The sequence below is a fragment of the Mastomys coucha genome, unplaced genomic scaffold (genome assembly GCF_008632895.1).
Source record: "Mastomys coucha isolate ucsf_1 unplaced genomic scaffold, UCSF_Mcou_1 pScaffold12, whole genome shotgun sequence".
NCBI classification, from domain to species: Eukaryota; Metazoa; Chordata; class Mammalia; order Rodentia; family Muridae; genus Mastomys; species Mastomys coucha.
The window spans coordinates 95,100,549-95,115,563 of NW_022196894.1; the positions used below are offsets into that span (position 1 = coordinate 95,100,549).

The following is a 15,015-nucleotide window of genomic DNA, read 5'->3' on the forward strand; positions in this document are numbered from 1 at the left end:
AAAAAACAAAAAAAAAAAACAAAAAAAACCAACTCTTCTTCTTAGGATCTAAAGAGCTCACTGATGGAGTCTTCAGAGGAAGAAAGATGTATGTTCTAAAACGATCTGATAGAAACCAGATAGCCAAGCCAACAGTGTGTACCTTCTGAAAACTTTAACCTTCAGAGAAAATGGCATCAAGATCAAGGACCCAGGATCATATATACAACATTTAGCACCTTCTTCATCCCTCAGTGTTCATGACTACCCAACTCTACCCAGGTTCTGGGACGGCCCCCGTCTTAAAAGCCGGGCTCGGAAAACGGCGGTGTGGGACAGGTAGGGGTACAGGGTTACCTTTTACTGTCACGTGGACACTCTGGCTGGTGGAGAGCTGTGGTTGTACCAGCACATTACAAGTGTACTCTCCCTCATCAACTTCTTTCTGCACATCTGAGAGTTTCAGAGTCCCATTGTTCTCAAACGCCACCTGGCGGTGGTTGAAAGGAAGCAGGTTAGCGTTCTTGTACCACTTGATGGAGTAATATGGATAGCCAATCACGCGGCAGTGGATGTACGTGTCACGTCCCGCTATCGCAGTGATGTTTTTCATTGGTCTGATGCTTGCAGGCCCTGGAGAGACACAAGAAAACTCTTGAAAATAATTTAAGGGTACAACTCATGGAAAGAAATGGGTACACCTTTCCTTTGGTGAAAATAAATTATTTTTATGTAAGCACACCTTTTTTTGTTTGTTTGTTTCAGTTTCTTGGCATTTGGCATTTTCTACTATGAAGAAAAAGTTTTATTTTTCCTCTTTCTACTCTCAAATGAGTCAATGAATGTTAAAATCTCATATCACCAGCTATGTCTATAAAATATTTTTAATTATAAGATAAAAGACAGCTTCACTAATTAAAAAAAAAAAAAGTAACTAGTCTACTCTGCACCACTATGACCTTCTGGTGAAAAGGCTAAAAGTAACTGATAGACTCTGTCTGGCAGATGATGAAGATGGAGGTTATGCGGCTGTACACTACGGATTTGAGTTAGGTACCACGGATGTGAAGGCTTACCGTGGATGTTGTGAGATAGGAGAAACGGAGAGAGGAAAGGGCATGCAGAGCATAAACCAGGAAAGGAGAGCTTCAGTGGATAGATGTAAGAGGACAGAAAGTAGACAAGCTGACTACAGAGACCAAAATGCCATTTTCAACACCACCGATCAGCGCCATTCCTGAGTAGGAAGGAGAGGGCAGGGAGAGAGAGGAACAGCTCCTCCTTTGCGCAAGGCTCAGCCCAGAGCATGCAGCACCCATCCCGCTACAATGATTTGTGTGTGTTTGTTCGAGGAGCTGATTTGACAAGCACCTCTTACGTTTATTCGAGCCTGGTACAGGACGACTCCAGCTGAGTTGTTGGCAGTGCAGCGGTAGACACCCCCATCCCGGACCTGGGAGCTGGAGATATTCAGATAGCTGACCACGTTCCCCTCGGATGTGATCATTTGGCTGATGCGGTGGCCGCTGCCCTTGAGGATGGGATCATCGTCCAGGGTCCAGGTGACCGTGGGCAAGGGTGTACCCTTCACATTGCACACGAGGGACACTGGCTCTGCCGGGCTCACCACTTTCTCGCTAAAGGCAGAAATGATTTTGGGAGTTCCGTCTGCAGGGAGACAAAACAGGAAAGGACGTGGTACATACTCATGATAATCCGCTGCCAAGTTCACTGTTTATGCTCAGGAGAGAGAGTACTGTTTGTTAGCACTGTCCCAAAATGACTTGTGCTAGGAAATAAGTGTCCATGGGACACGAACGAATATGAGTAAGGTGGTCTTAAGGAAGGAAGGATGATGCAATCAAGAGCTCATGAACACTGAGAGATTCCATGACTGCAGTTTAAGACATGTATGCTCCTCCACGGAGCCACAAACAAGGATTTTGCATACCCCAAAGCTGTTTTGTCTATTTTCCCCTCAGTATTTGTAGAGATTGCTCACAAGGGAGCATTTAGAATACAAAAGACAGAGACTAAGAGAAATGTTCTAACTTTTTCGTGCACATTTTTCTTCTCTGCATCTGGGCTCCTGAAATCTCTGCATCTGGGCTCCTGAATCTCTGCATCTGGGCTCCTGAATCTTCACTTCCTCATGCCAGCTCAAGATTTTACAGCTGGAAGAGGCCCTTAGACAAGTTTGTTTCTCAGGTGTGCTGGTTGGTAACAAGCCACAGTGCCCTTGGGATTTCTACTTTTGGTGATGAGAAAAGAACTTTGAAATGTTTTTTTAAAAAAATTCCCCAGTCCATCAGCATTACAGAACCTAGAATATTTTTGACTCTGTATTTTGACTGAGATAATCTTGAAGGACATTTTTTTTTTTTTTTTTTGGAGCCAGTTGCAAATATTAGGTTGGTCTCATGCTTCTGATGTTTAAGTACATGTTGTCTATTTCTGCCAGAGATAGTGTGAGGACATTTTTGGTTGTTTGGCTGACTGATTGGTTATGATTGCTTTATTTTTATTTTGTTTTATAGTGTGGTTTGAACCTAGGACTTCATGCTTGCTAGGCAAAATTATGGTTTTTAATGTTTATTCATTATTTTTGTGTCTTTTTTCAGGAGTGCCACTCAAATTTTTTACTCATTCTTTAATTAGACTAACTTTAAGTTTTGGATTTGTAGAACTTTTAGGTTTTATTCATTCTATTTCATGTGTATGAGTATTTGCCTGCATGTACATATGTATGTCGCATGTCTGGTGACGTTAGAGGTTAGAAGATCATGTCAGATCCCCCAGAACTGGAGTTATAGGCAGTGTTAGACCACATATGTGTGTTGAATACTGAGCCTGGGTCCTCTGCAAGAACAGCTAGTGTTCTGAACCGCTGTTCTGTCTTTCCAGCCCTGACTTCTAAAATATATTTGGAATGTTAGTAAATATATGTAAAACAACTTAAAATTATCAACTTATCAGGTATTCTTTACAAATTATCCATAATATCTATCAGACAGACATACACTGTATAGAATACCTGTTAGTGTATGCATCTAAAATAATTTTTTTTCCAGGCTGTGGTCCCCCTTATACTTTTATTCTATCTCTAAATAAGGAACAATTCTGTATTTCTTTAAGACATTTATGGCTTAACATTATACATTTGAATATGAAATTTATATCAAATTAATTTTTATGTCAGCTCTGCATGTTGGTTGAGTCCCTTAACAGCTTTTGTATACACTTATTCATGTGATAATTGGTAGTTATTGGAAATGTTTCTTTTACCTACTGACTAGCCTATATCCTTGCGAACTTCAACTGGTTATGCATATGTGGATACACCTCAAGGTCACACCTACCATGCTTCTCTGAGCAGCATATTTACCTTGCTCCATGTAGCTTCACAGTGAGGCCTCAAAACTAGTGGGGGGAAATTCTCCAACTTTGTTCTCTTCCAGGCTTGAGTAGTAGTCTTCATTCCTTTTTTTTATAAATGTTTTCTTTTCTTTTTTCTTTTTTATTATTTACTTAATGTATATGAGTACTCTGTTGCTATCTTCAGACACACCAGAAGAGGGCGTCAGATCTCATTACTGGTGGTTATGAGCCACCATGTGGTTGCTGGGAATTGAACTCAGGACCTTTGGAAGAGCAGGCAGTGCTCTTAACCACTGAGCCATCTCTCCAGCCCCTAGTTTTCATTCCTTTAGCCTCTTGTATTTATTTTTGTTGTAAATCAACTTCCCACTCTAAGATGTCAGCTTTCCCATGTCACTTTAAACTCACTCTATACATAATTTTTTAGATAAGGTCTCACTATGTAGCCATGGTGGCCACAAACTCATGATCCCCCTGTCTCAGTTTCCCGAGTGTTGGGGTTTTTAATGTATTCATTCTTTATAACTACATTTTTCTTTAAATCATTAAATGTATTTCAATAAATGGAAGAAGGTTACTTGACTGTTGATCCTGACATATGGGTCTCCTCCAAGTTGTCTACTTTTGCTTTATTTTGTTTACCAATTGGTGTTATTTTCTTTTGAATATTTCTAGTATTTTAAGCTATAGAATTAGAGTCCATTCACATAGCAGTCCATATGTCCACCTAGTTTTCCAAAGTGATTTATATGATGACTTAGAGACTCTCTCTGGGTATCTTTCCTTTGTGTACTCTGACCCACTCCCCAATGTGTAAGTGTCCAGACCCTCAGCTCTGTAGGCTCTGGCACTGTATTTTTCTTCTAGTATTTTTGGAGGTGTCCTCAGAGGAAAGTCTCTAGCTCCCTGTACCTTCCTCCCAGTGCTCATCCACCATTCTGTTTGCTCTGGGGTTTTCTCAGTTCTCTACACTGAGTTTGTCCATCCTAATCGTCACCAATCTCCTGTGCTTGCAAGCTTGCCTGACAGGTGATGCTCTTCACTTCTAGAACCTGACCCTTTCATTCCTCATTTTCATGTTGTTACTCTTGTTTAACTATAATCCTGCCGTTATGAGGTTCTAGGGAACTCAACCTCCTGGCAAAGGCCACCAGATTTTTTTCCACCCATCCACTTTCATGGAGAGTCTACTGTAGGCTGAGATTATTATAATTTTATCTCAATCCAGTTCTTTTAGTGGGAACTATGGGAGCTGCCTCAGAGGGTACTGGTCAGGGATAGCTGTGTGTCAGGTACTAGATACATATTTTCTTTTGTGACACTAGCATCATCACCTTTCTGAAGAATGAAAAATAAAGTGAATCTTCTTCTTCTGAACAGAAACTGATGTGAGACTAAGTTGGAGTATGTGATTGGCACCCCACACCCATCTCTTTCTATTTAGGTGACTGGCTTTGTGGAGATGAAAGTAGGTGTCACTCGCACAGTGAGACCGGAGTGTCTTTGTAATCTACCCAGCTGTCATTCTGATAACAGAGCCCTTTTGACATCATTGTGGATGATCAATATGCTCTTTAGGTTTTCTTAGTTACTTGAGACAGTTGCCAAGGTACAGGTCCTAGACAGGTAATCTTTCCTCTTTCTGTAGCGAGAAGCTAAAAATAATGACTCTGGAAGGACCAGGGTGCATCCTGACTACCAGAACCAGCTCCATGCAAACTTCTGCTCTTAATTATTATGTGTGAAGTAGTGTCAGGTATTTAACATAAGGACTGTGCCTTCAGGTCATTTCTACTCTGCATTAAGAACCTCACTGTCTGCAGAAATGCTTGCATCACCACTACCAACCTTGCTACTTCTTACAAAGTAGCTGGGGCTAAAGGTTCCATCATGGAACTATTCACCTAGCATTGGGCAGATTTAAACTTACATGTATTAATGGGTTTTACTTATTCTATCCTTGGGCTATAGAAAAATAATTTCATCACTCTCACCCATTGATAATGGATGACTTTTAAATGATAGTTAATGATATAATTCCCATCAAGGCACACAAATACACAGACAGGAGCCATTTCAATTATCTGGTGATAAATATATGCCTTACTTAAATGTCACCTGTCACAGCTCCATTCCCTGGATGATGGATGAACTTGAAGATTTAAGTACTCAGTAACCAATTAAGAGAAGCAAACCGATCATGTTATTCTACCCTAAGGCAATTCTTCAAGTATTCTACACACCTAAGTCTGGGGACATTTTGACCATGCTTCATACAATGGCACCAACCAGGAGTCATATTTTTATCCAAATAAACATTCTATTGAAATTGAGGTTATTACTATTTTTAACTTTCTTCTCAGGTGTGAGATAATTCTCTCCATGCCTCCCAGCTCAAAGAATATTTGCACATATCATCTGGAGATATTTCTTTGTGTGTGTGTGTGTGTGTGTGTGTGTGTGTGTGTGTGTGTGTCTGTAGGTGTCTGTATGTGTGTGTGTTGTATGTATGCATATGTATGTGGTCACAACTTGGAAGTGCAACTGTTGGTATCAAGTGGGCTAAGGCTAGAGATGCCCCTAAACATCCCACTATCAGATAGACCCCATTCATATCCTACTTATGAATCCCATAGCTCCCAAACAAAGCATTGCTGCATATACACATCTAGAGAATAATGAATTGGCAATAGAATACAAGGCTGTAGTCTCAAAGGCTGATCATTTGGCAAGTAACTTTAAATATGAGTAGAAAGCATCTATACAATTTTAGGCTACACTTCTCAGGTAATACTGTTCCACCCTCTCTCATGAGAACACCACCTCACCCTTGCCTGATCTAGGGAGGTTTGAGTCACTGGATGGAGAGACAGGAAGTGGCCTGTCTTTTCCCATGAGTGTCTCTGTATGGCTCTCTCCCTATCTCATGCTCCACTGGATTCTGTTTGGGGTGTACCCTCCAATGTTGCCCACTAACCTTCAAGGACCACCTGGACATAGTCTTGAGCAGATAGCTTGTCCTTGCGTACAAAGCACTGGTAGGCGCCCCCATCACTCTTGACCATGTGATCCATTATAAGGTTTGCGTGGTTGAGTCCTGTGATCCTCACGTTTTTTCCAGGGTTGAGGATTTCGCCATTTCGGTACCAGGAGAGTTCCTGGTCTTCGTTTCCTGTCACACTGCAGGACAAGGAGACCTGGCTGCCCACACTGCTTTTAACCTTTCTGGGACTAATGGTGGCTTTCAGTGGCTCTGAGGAGTTAGATAAGAAATAGAAAGAAAAGAAAACATTACAAGGTGTTGATACTGTTTAAATAACATACTGTGCTTTTGCTGAAGCCAAAGCTCTTCATTTGGGTCCCACATCAGTGTTGTTTGGGGGTCCCATGGAAGTGGTTTTGGGGATAGCATATCAGTGTTATTTGGGGTACCACTTTGTTTGGAAACATTTCCCTTGCTGTTTTTTTTTTCTGGGCCTCTTTCTCTATATATACCAAATAGCACAATGTTGGTCACACTTCTTCCTCAGAGTACATGTGATAGTTTTGATCTAGAAATACTAAGAAATGCAATATGCTAGTTAGCAACAGGGACATGAGTATAGAAAAAAATATAAACCCTGTCGGCTTTGTCCCTGGGGAGCACTGGTGGCCTAACCTTAGTCTGTTGCTGTTTGCGTCAATAACCCTAGTTACCAAGAAGAGGGCTAAGTTCAGATGTGTGACCATTAATAGAGTTTTGCTTTAATATAATGTTTGCTCACAAGAGCGAAGATCGAACTCCAGTCTTTGTAATTCCCATTTCCAACTTCACAAACCTAACTCAAAGGAGAAACCTCTACAGAGCATTTACCAGGTATCAAGGTTTACAGACACTGGTGAGACAAAGATGAGTATATAGTCTATGCTATAATTAGCATGTGTTCCCCCCAAAACAACTGTATATTCCCCATGCATTGCTTGAGCACTCTCCACATAGGTTTCTGTGGAGATTGTGTTGTCATTCCCATTGCCAGGAGATGAAATAGTTACTCAAGGAGTTGATGTGTCTATTCACTGGACATGTGAATAGAGCCAACAAGCTCCATCTGACTTGTCTCCAATGTCTCAACTTCCCAGAGGACAAAGTCTCTTGTTCTCAAAGTTTGTGGATTAATCAAGAACTAGAAGAATGTTATGGCCAAGTGACATACAGATATGTAGCAATGACCAGGAAATCCTCAGATGTCAAGAATGGCTAGAACAGAGACCAGAGAGCAGAAAGAAGGTTCCAGAGAGTGGGGACAGCAGGAATTAGAGTATGGAGCACAGATATGCCAATGTCAGATTTGGTTTAGATACAAAAGAAACTCCTAGAAGTATAAAAGTGGGAGGCAAACTGCAAAGGCAATTTGAAACAACTTTTTAAAGGGGGCCTCGATATTTTGAAATAATTTTTAATGTGTATGGATATGTTGCCCATATGTATATCAGTGTATCACATGCATGCCTAGTACCAGTGAAGGCCAGATAAAGACACTGGATTTCCCCAAACTAGAGTTATAGATATGAACTTCCATATGTGCTGGGAATTGAACTCAGGTCCTCTAGAAGACTTGTTGGTGCTCATAATTGCTGAGCTATTGTCCCAGCCCCATAGAATAAAATTTGATAAAACCAACTAAAGCATGCCTGCAATCCCAGACAATCAGGAGGTTGTGGAAAGAGAACCACAAGTTCAAGGTTAGCCTGAGGAGTTTAGTGAAACCCTGTCTCAAAAAGTAAGATTTAGCTGGGCAGTAGAGGCACACGCCTTTAATCCCAGCATTTGGGAGGCAGAGGCAGGCGGATTTCTGAGTTTGAGGCCAGCCTGGTCTACAGAGTAAGTTCCAGGACAGCCAGGGCTATACAGAGAAACCCTGTCTCGAAAAACAAAACAAAACAAAACAAACAAACAAAAAAGAAACCCTGTCTTGAAAAACCAAAAAAAAAAAAAAAAAAGTAAAATTTAATATCAAGATTGGGAATGTAGCTGACTGAAAATAGCCCAGGTTCAAACTCCAATGTTACAAACAAAAAATTATTGAAGACTATTGACTAAGAAGATGGCTTAGCTAAATGTCTTCAGGAGACCTGATAGGTCACATGGTGTTGAACACTGGGGTGGAGAAAAGTAGTCATCAAAGAGATATTGTGAAAGGAGTGAAGATAGATATTGGAGTCAGCCTCATAGAGGTGTAGATGACAGCAGGAAAGATCCAGTATCCAGGACTTGACCTGGCTGGTACAATGAGAGGAATGGCTTAATGAGAAACCAAGACCTAAAACTTGCCTACAGGAGTAAGAGGGAAAGGTGTTCCTAACAAGAAGCAGAGTTTGTGGTGGCTTTGTACACCATATGGTTGAAATGTCAGCTGAGCACCTTACATAAAGCTCATATTTACACTTACGTGTCACCTAAAAGAGGCCAGGGATACCTATGGACCTGGAACCTAGTAGAACACTTTCCACCAAGAACAGAGTTGGGATAGAAGATGTGATCTTCCACAGGCTGAATGAACCTTCCAAAGGAAGGAGGGACTGGACGTGACAAAGGATTGCAGCTATAAAAGCAACACAGTAGGAATCTGCCTCTTTCCCCAGATACCATTCAAAATGCAGCTAGTAGGAAATGTCTTTAGAGAGAGGGGAAGCAAGACAACCCTGGGAGTCAGAGCTGAAGGCAGGCAGGCAGGAGTATGTCTTCAAATGATGCTTTATGCTGGAGGAGGGGAGATGGGAAGTTTTAGACAACTGAGATTAGAGACTGACTCCACATGGAGGAGCAATGTGAGCAAGGTCATTTGTACTCGGACACAGGAGAAGTATCTAAAAAAAATTGAAGGAGTTTAGATCCATCAGTATGTATTAAAGCAAAAATGGGACATATGACCAGAGTTTCACTGAGATGCCCTGGATATTAGCCTAAGATATAAAGTCACTTCAGGGTGGAACAAGGACCCAGAGAACTGTGTAACCAGAAAAGGGCTTAGAGTCTATTGGCACAGTTCTGGTATCAAATCTGATATCAAATTGTTTAAATGAGGCATAGCTCTTCAGCCAGCTGTGAGGGGATACTCTTCCATTGCTAGACAGCCTTAGCTTGACCTCAAGGACTCTGAAAGCATAGACGGTTCCAGGTGATCATTCAAGTCCTTGATTTAAACTCATTCACCTAAGGTCCTGTGAGGGCAGAGCTACCTATGACTGACCACTGAAGTAGCCATTCCACACACAGGCAATGGGCTGGAAAAACCAAGTGAACGCAGTGCCTCTACCTCGAGGGTGAGAACCTTGATGTTCATTCTGCTTAGCCTAATTTCTCCAGTTCAAAAATACATTTTTTTTCTTTTTTATTTCTTTATTTATATGCGAATTTCTCCATTCCCAGTTTCCCCTCCAAAAAACAAAAAAACAAACAAAAACAAACCCCTGTTGCCTCCCCCCTCCCCATGCCTGCCACCCTGCCCTCTCCCACTTTCTGGCCCTGGCATTCCCCTACACTGGGGCACAGAACCTTCACAGGGCCGAGGTCCTCTCCTCCTATTGATCGATTTTGCAATCCTCTACCTTACACATGCTGCTTGAACAATCAGACCCCTCTATGTGCAGTCCTTGGTTACATTTTAAAGGTGATTGTAGGTTTTGTCAAGGAAGGGACATTTCTCTGACTGTGGCTTTGTTGCACCCTCCTGGGCTGCTCTTGGCCAATTTATGTTGTTTTAGTTTCTCTGTTAGTAAATTTGAAGATGTTTGACTAGGTCAGAGTGTGTGCTACAGCTACACCCTCCTGCTCCCCAGTAGGTCATCAGCATCCTCTGCACATCCCTCAAGTTTGTGGCCAGGGTGGAATGAAGAGAAATGATGGGAAAGATGAAAAGAAAATTCTCTACAAAACAGTACAGGGCCAATAAATTGACTCCTCAGCTAAAGCCACTTGCTGTAGAGCTTTGCCACCCAAGTCTGAGCTCTGGGGATCTATAGGATGGACATAGAGGACCAATTCTTACAGGTTGTCTTCTGACATCCACAAATGAGCTCTGGCATACACATACTCCTCCAGCACACACAAAATAAAAAATGTAAAAAAAATGAATGAAGAATGAGTGAGTGAGTGAGTGAGTAAGTGAGTGAGTGAGTGAGTGAGTGAAGGAAGGAAGGAAGGAAGGAACTGGCCCAAGCTTAGTGACTGCATAATTTAAACCTATGTTTCCATTAATAGTGGTTCCCTTGAGAAATTTAAAGTAACTTCTAAAAAGAGATGATGAACAACTGAATTATCAACACAATCATCTCCATTGTCTGTTTTCAGAGACTGGCCATTAGGAATGACAGCTGGGTGGTACTATCTTGGAAAGGCATTAATACTGTGGCCTCATGAAAACCTCAAGGCAAACCCAGGCTATGTAACCACATGTGTTAATTTCCCAGCAGGGAACCGTGGATATAGGTCAGATGCAGTAAAGTCAGAAGAATGCTGCGGAGAGCGATGGAAATTAGCTTCTTTAGGACACCATCCATGTCTGTCGACAATGCTACTTTTTCCAGTTACCATCCAACTTACGTTTCACGTACAGGCGGCCTATCACCTTGGCAGTGCCGTATCGGTTGGATACTTCACACACGTAGCTGCCTGAGTCTGAGGGGCGGCTGTTCTCAATGAGCAGCCCAGTCACTGTCTTTTGGAACCTCCCAGAAAGTTCCAGGGGCATGTTGTCCTTCAGCCAGCGGTAGTCTGGCTCGGGGTGCCCAAGTGCTTTGCAAGGCAGCTCCACACGCTGCCCTGCCATGGCTTTGCGGTGGTCAAACCCGTCCAGGATGGATGGGGCTGAGTTCGCTGGGTCTGTGGAAGAAAAATGAAACTGTCAAAGGCCAAGAATGGGGAGTGCGCATGGTCACTGAGAACCACGTGTGGGCTTTACACATTATTCCTGAACCTCTTGTCCATGGTTGCCATGGATCTTTAGAACAGGACAGACAAGGCTATCTTGCTCATAACTTATAAAAAGCTGAAGCCTGGTCAGAGATCTGGCTGGTGATTCTTGCTTTGACAGAGACATCTGCTCAGCTAAGGAGATTACCTTTCGGTGAGGGGGAAAACATCACACATCTCCTCTCAACAATGACAGACAGAGAGCTGATAAATTGGCAAAATTCAGTTCACAAGGGGTTTGGTATACTATTTCTTTATTTGTTTTAAATGTTCTATACTTAGTTACTTTTGGTTAGCAGGTATTAACTGTATATACTGTGGGGGTCTGGCATAATATTTCAATACACACCTACAGTTGGTACTGATCAAATTCAAGCCCTTTCCTACTGCTTTACGATCACTTGTCTATGTTCAGGTTGATTTTGTTAAGGATCACATATGGATGGGAAAGGGTCTTGTCTTCCTCTGCCTGGCTTGTTTTACTTAACACCCTAGCCCCCATTTCTGCCCATGGGACCTACAAATAATGGGATCTCATTTCTCTTCATGAAATGGATATGCCACATTTTTCTTGTTGTTTTTTAATCTGTTAATGGCCTAAATTGATTTCACATGTAATCTAGTATTAGATAGTTCTGGAATCAACATAGTCATGCTAGGCTGTGACATACCAGTCTCATTTCCTTCAGATCTATACACACAACATGGGGGAGCTGGATCACCCAGCAGATCTGATCTAAGCTTTTGTAAAGACTTTCCATGTTGCTCTCTATGGTGGTTCCTCTCATTTGCATCCTCACAGTAGAAGAAAGTTTTGTTCTCCACACTCTCTAACTGTAAGAAAATAATTGCCAACTATCTGCCTAACAAAGGATCAGTGACCAGTATACACAAGGAACCCAGGAAAACAAACCAAAACCAAAACCACTTAAAATATCTTAAAAATACAACTAATAATCGGTTTAAAAGTGATCAGATGCTTGTCTAAAGAAGAAATAACAAGGGACAGCAGGTATATATCATTAGCCAACAGGGAAACATAAATCAAACTGCAGTTAAATTCTATCTCACTTAGGCTGGTAAAAGAAAATTATTCCCTCTCCTAAGGTCAAGGCCCAGCCTAGGTTCAGAGTTCCAGGAAGTCAGGTATGTGTACAGTTCCCAGAGGTGGCAAAATAAAAGCAGCTGACCTCAACCCCAAACACTCAGCAATTACAAAAATAGACAATAGTCCTAGTCTTCCCTGTCAAAAATGGTTCATCTTGAGAAACAGCTTACTTACTCCATTCTTCCCTTAAGGAAACCTTGCTACCTTCCTCATTCCTATCTACATCCCACTCGAACCATGTACTACACATTCTCTCCCACCCTGGTCATGCTGTGTCCATACCTTGAGTAACCTTCCTTCAGTTTGCTCTTGTTCAAGTTGATTTCAATTTTCTATTTTTGTATTAGATATTTTCTTTATTTACATTTCAAATGTTCTCCCTTTTCCTGGTTTCCCCTCTGGAAAAAAAAAATCCTATTCCTTCCCCACTCCCCTTGCTCACCAACCTACCCTCTCCCACTTCCTGGCCCTGGCATTCCCCTATACTGGAGCATCAAGCCTTCACAGGGCCAAGGGCCTCTCCTCCTGTTGATGACTGACTAGGCCATCCTCTGCTACATATGCTGCTAGAGCCATGAGTCCCACCATGTGTACTCCTTGGTTGGTGGTTTAGTCCCTGGGAGCTCTGAGGGGTACTGGTTAGTTCATATTGTTTGTTCCTCCTATGGGGCTACAAACCCCTTCAGCTCCTTGGGTCCTTTCTCTAGCTCCTCTATTGGGGACCCTGTACTCAGACCAATGGATGGCTGTGAGCCTCCACTTCTTTATTAGTTGGGTACTGTCAGAGCCTCTCAGGAGACAGCTATATCAGGCTCCTGTCAGCCAATACTTGCTGGCATCCACTACAGTGTCTGGGTTTGGTGATTGAATATGGGAAGGATGCCCAGGTGGGGCAGTCTCTGGATTGTCCTTCCTTCAGTCTCTGCTCCAGACTTTGTTTCTGCAACTCCTTCCATGGGTATTTTGTTCCCCCTTCTAAGAAGGATCAAAGTATCTACACTTTGGTCTTCCTTCTTCTTGAGTTTCTTGTGGTTTGTGGATTTTATCTTGGGTATTCCGAGCTTCTGGGCTAATATCCACTTATCAGAGAGTGCATGCCATGTGTGTTCTTTTGTGATTGGGTTACCTCACTCAGGATGATATTCTCCATATCCATCCATTTCCCTAAGAATTTCATAAATTCATTATTTTTAATAGCTGAGTAGTACTCCATTGTGTAAATATACTAGATTTTCTGTATCCATTCCTCTGTTGAGGGACATCTGGGTTCTTTCCAGCTTCTGGATATTATAAATAAGGCTGCTATGAACATAGTGGAGCACGTGTCCTTAACTTATTACAAGTTGGAGCATCTTCTGGGTATATGCCCAGGAGTGGTATAGCTGAGTCTTCCCGTAGTACTATGTCCAATTTTCTGAGGAACCACCAAATTGATTTCCAGAGTGGTCAATTTTCATTTTTAGAACCACTTCTAAACTTAATTCTTAAAACTAGTATCAAGAAAATAATATCAAAATAGTTTGCCACCAAAGTCTAGGACAAGCAACCTCAGAGTTTGGGCCTAAAGACAGAAAGGTGAACAACAAAGAACAGGGAGCGCTCCTCTGTTTGTGCAGCTGTTACCTCAGAACTGAAACATTTCCTTCATAAGAGAGGAGGGAGGCTTCTAAGATTGGGGGAACTCATGAAACTTACAGGACTCAGGAAGCTCAGAAGTCCCAGATAGATTAAAAGTAGAAAATGAGCTGACCATGAGCACGGGGAGAGAGCATGCAGTATATATTTTTGTTTGTTGAAAGTGCACTCTGGAGCCAACAGGTCTCTTCTGTTCCAGATCCTAGCATATGTATTTCAAAAATCCCCCAAGTCTCACTGTCCTAAGTCAATCTGGCCTCTAGTTCTGTAATGGGGCAAGGACAAAGCAGCAAGCAGGCAAAGTGATTAAATCATCTCATCACTTAGAACAGCTACAAGTCAAACTGCTTACAACGTAGGTCACTGTTTTTTACCCCATTATATAAAAGTAGCTGCCGTGGGAATGAGAAGCCAGGAATTCACCCGTGGGGAGCTCAGCCATGAAGAGAATGTTCAATGGCTACTCCAGATGATGTCAACATCCCCAGTAGGTTTCTGCTGCACGCTATAAGCATCCAATTTTTTAATGTCACTTCTATCTGTTGCTACTTGCTCTTTCATCTGGAAGCCTTTTTAGAGCAGACATTTTATTATTCCCAGGACTCTCTCAATTAGGATCCAGAACTGACTGACCCAACGGGGCTTATCTACTGCATTTCTATTATTTGATTATATGGCCCTGATTTAATATTTATTTCCTCTGTCTGCACTCTCTATTGGGCTACCCTAGTCATACCTGGTGGATGTTGTGAGTTTCTGATTTGATGTTGTATTCCTGTATTCTGCTTCTCTCTACTTATCTCTTATTGTTTATTCCATTATTTTGGGTTGCTACATGTTAAACCAACTCACCATTCAAAACACAAACCACTGTCATAGGCTATTGTAGACTATATAGATCACAGAGGCAAAGGTTTGCCCTGGCTTAGGTTTCAGGGGGATTTCAGTCTTGGGGGGGCATAAT

The 15,015-nt window shown here is 42.0% G+C and overlaps 1 protein-coding gene across 2 annotated transcripts in view; it reads right to left on the bottom strand.

Annotated features, from left to right (window-relative positions):
• Dscam (DS cell adhesion molecule) overlaps window positions 1-15,015 on the bottom strand; it is a 579,765-nt gene that overhangs the window by 239,007 nt on the left and 325,743 nt on the right. For both annotated transcript variants that reach the window (XM_031364533.1, XM_031364534.1), the window contains exons 5-8: window positions 10,940-11,218; window positions 6,335-6,610; window positions 1,351-1,647; window positions 337-612 (exon numbers count right to left, since the gene is read on the bottom strand). In XM_031364533.1, the coding sequence (XP_031220393.1) occupies window positions 337-612; window positions 1,351-1,647; window positions 6,335-6,610; window positions 10,940-11,218 (1,128 nt within the window). The remainder of the gene's footprint in view (window positions 1-336; window positions 613-1,350; window positions 1,648-6,334; window positions 6,611-10,939; window positions 11,219-15,015) is intronic.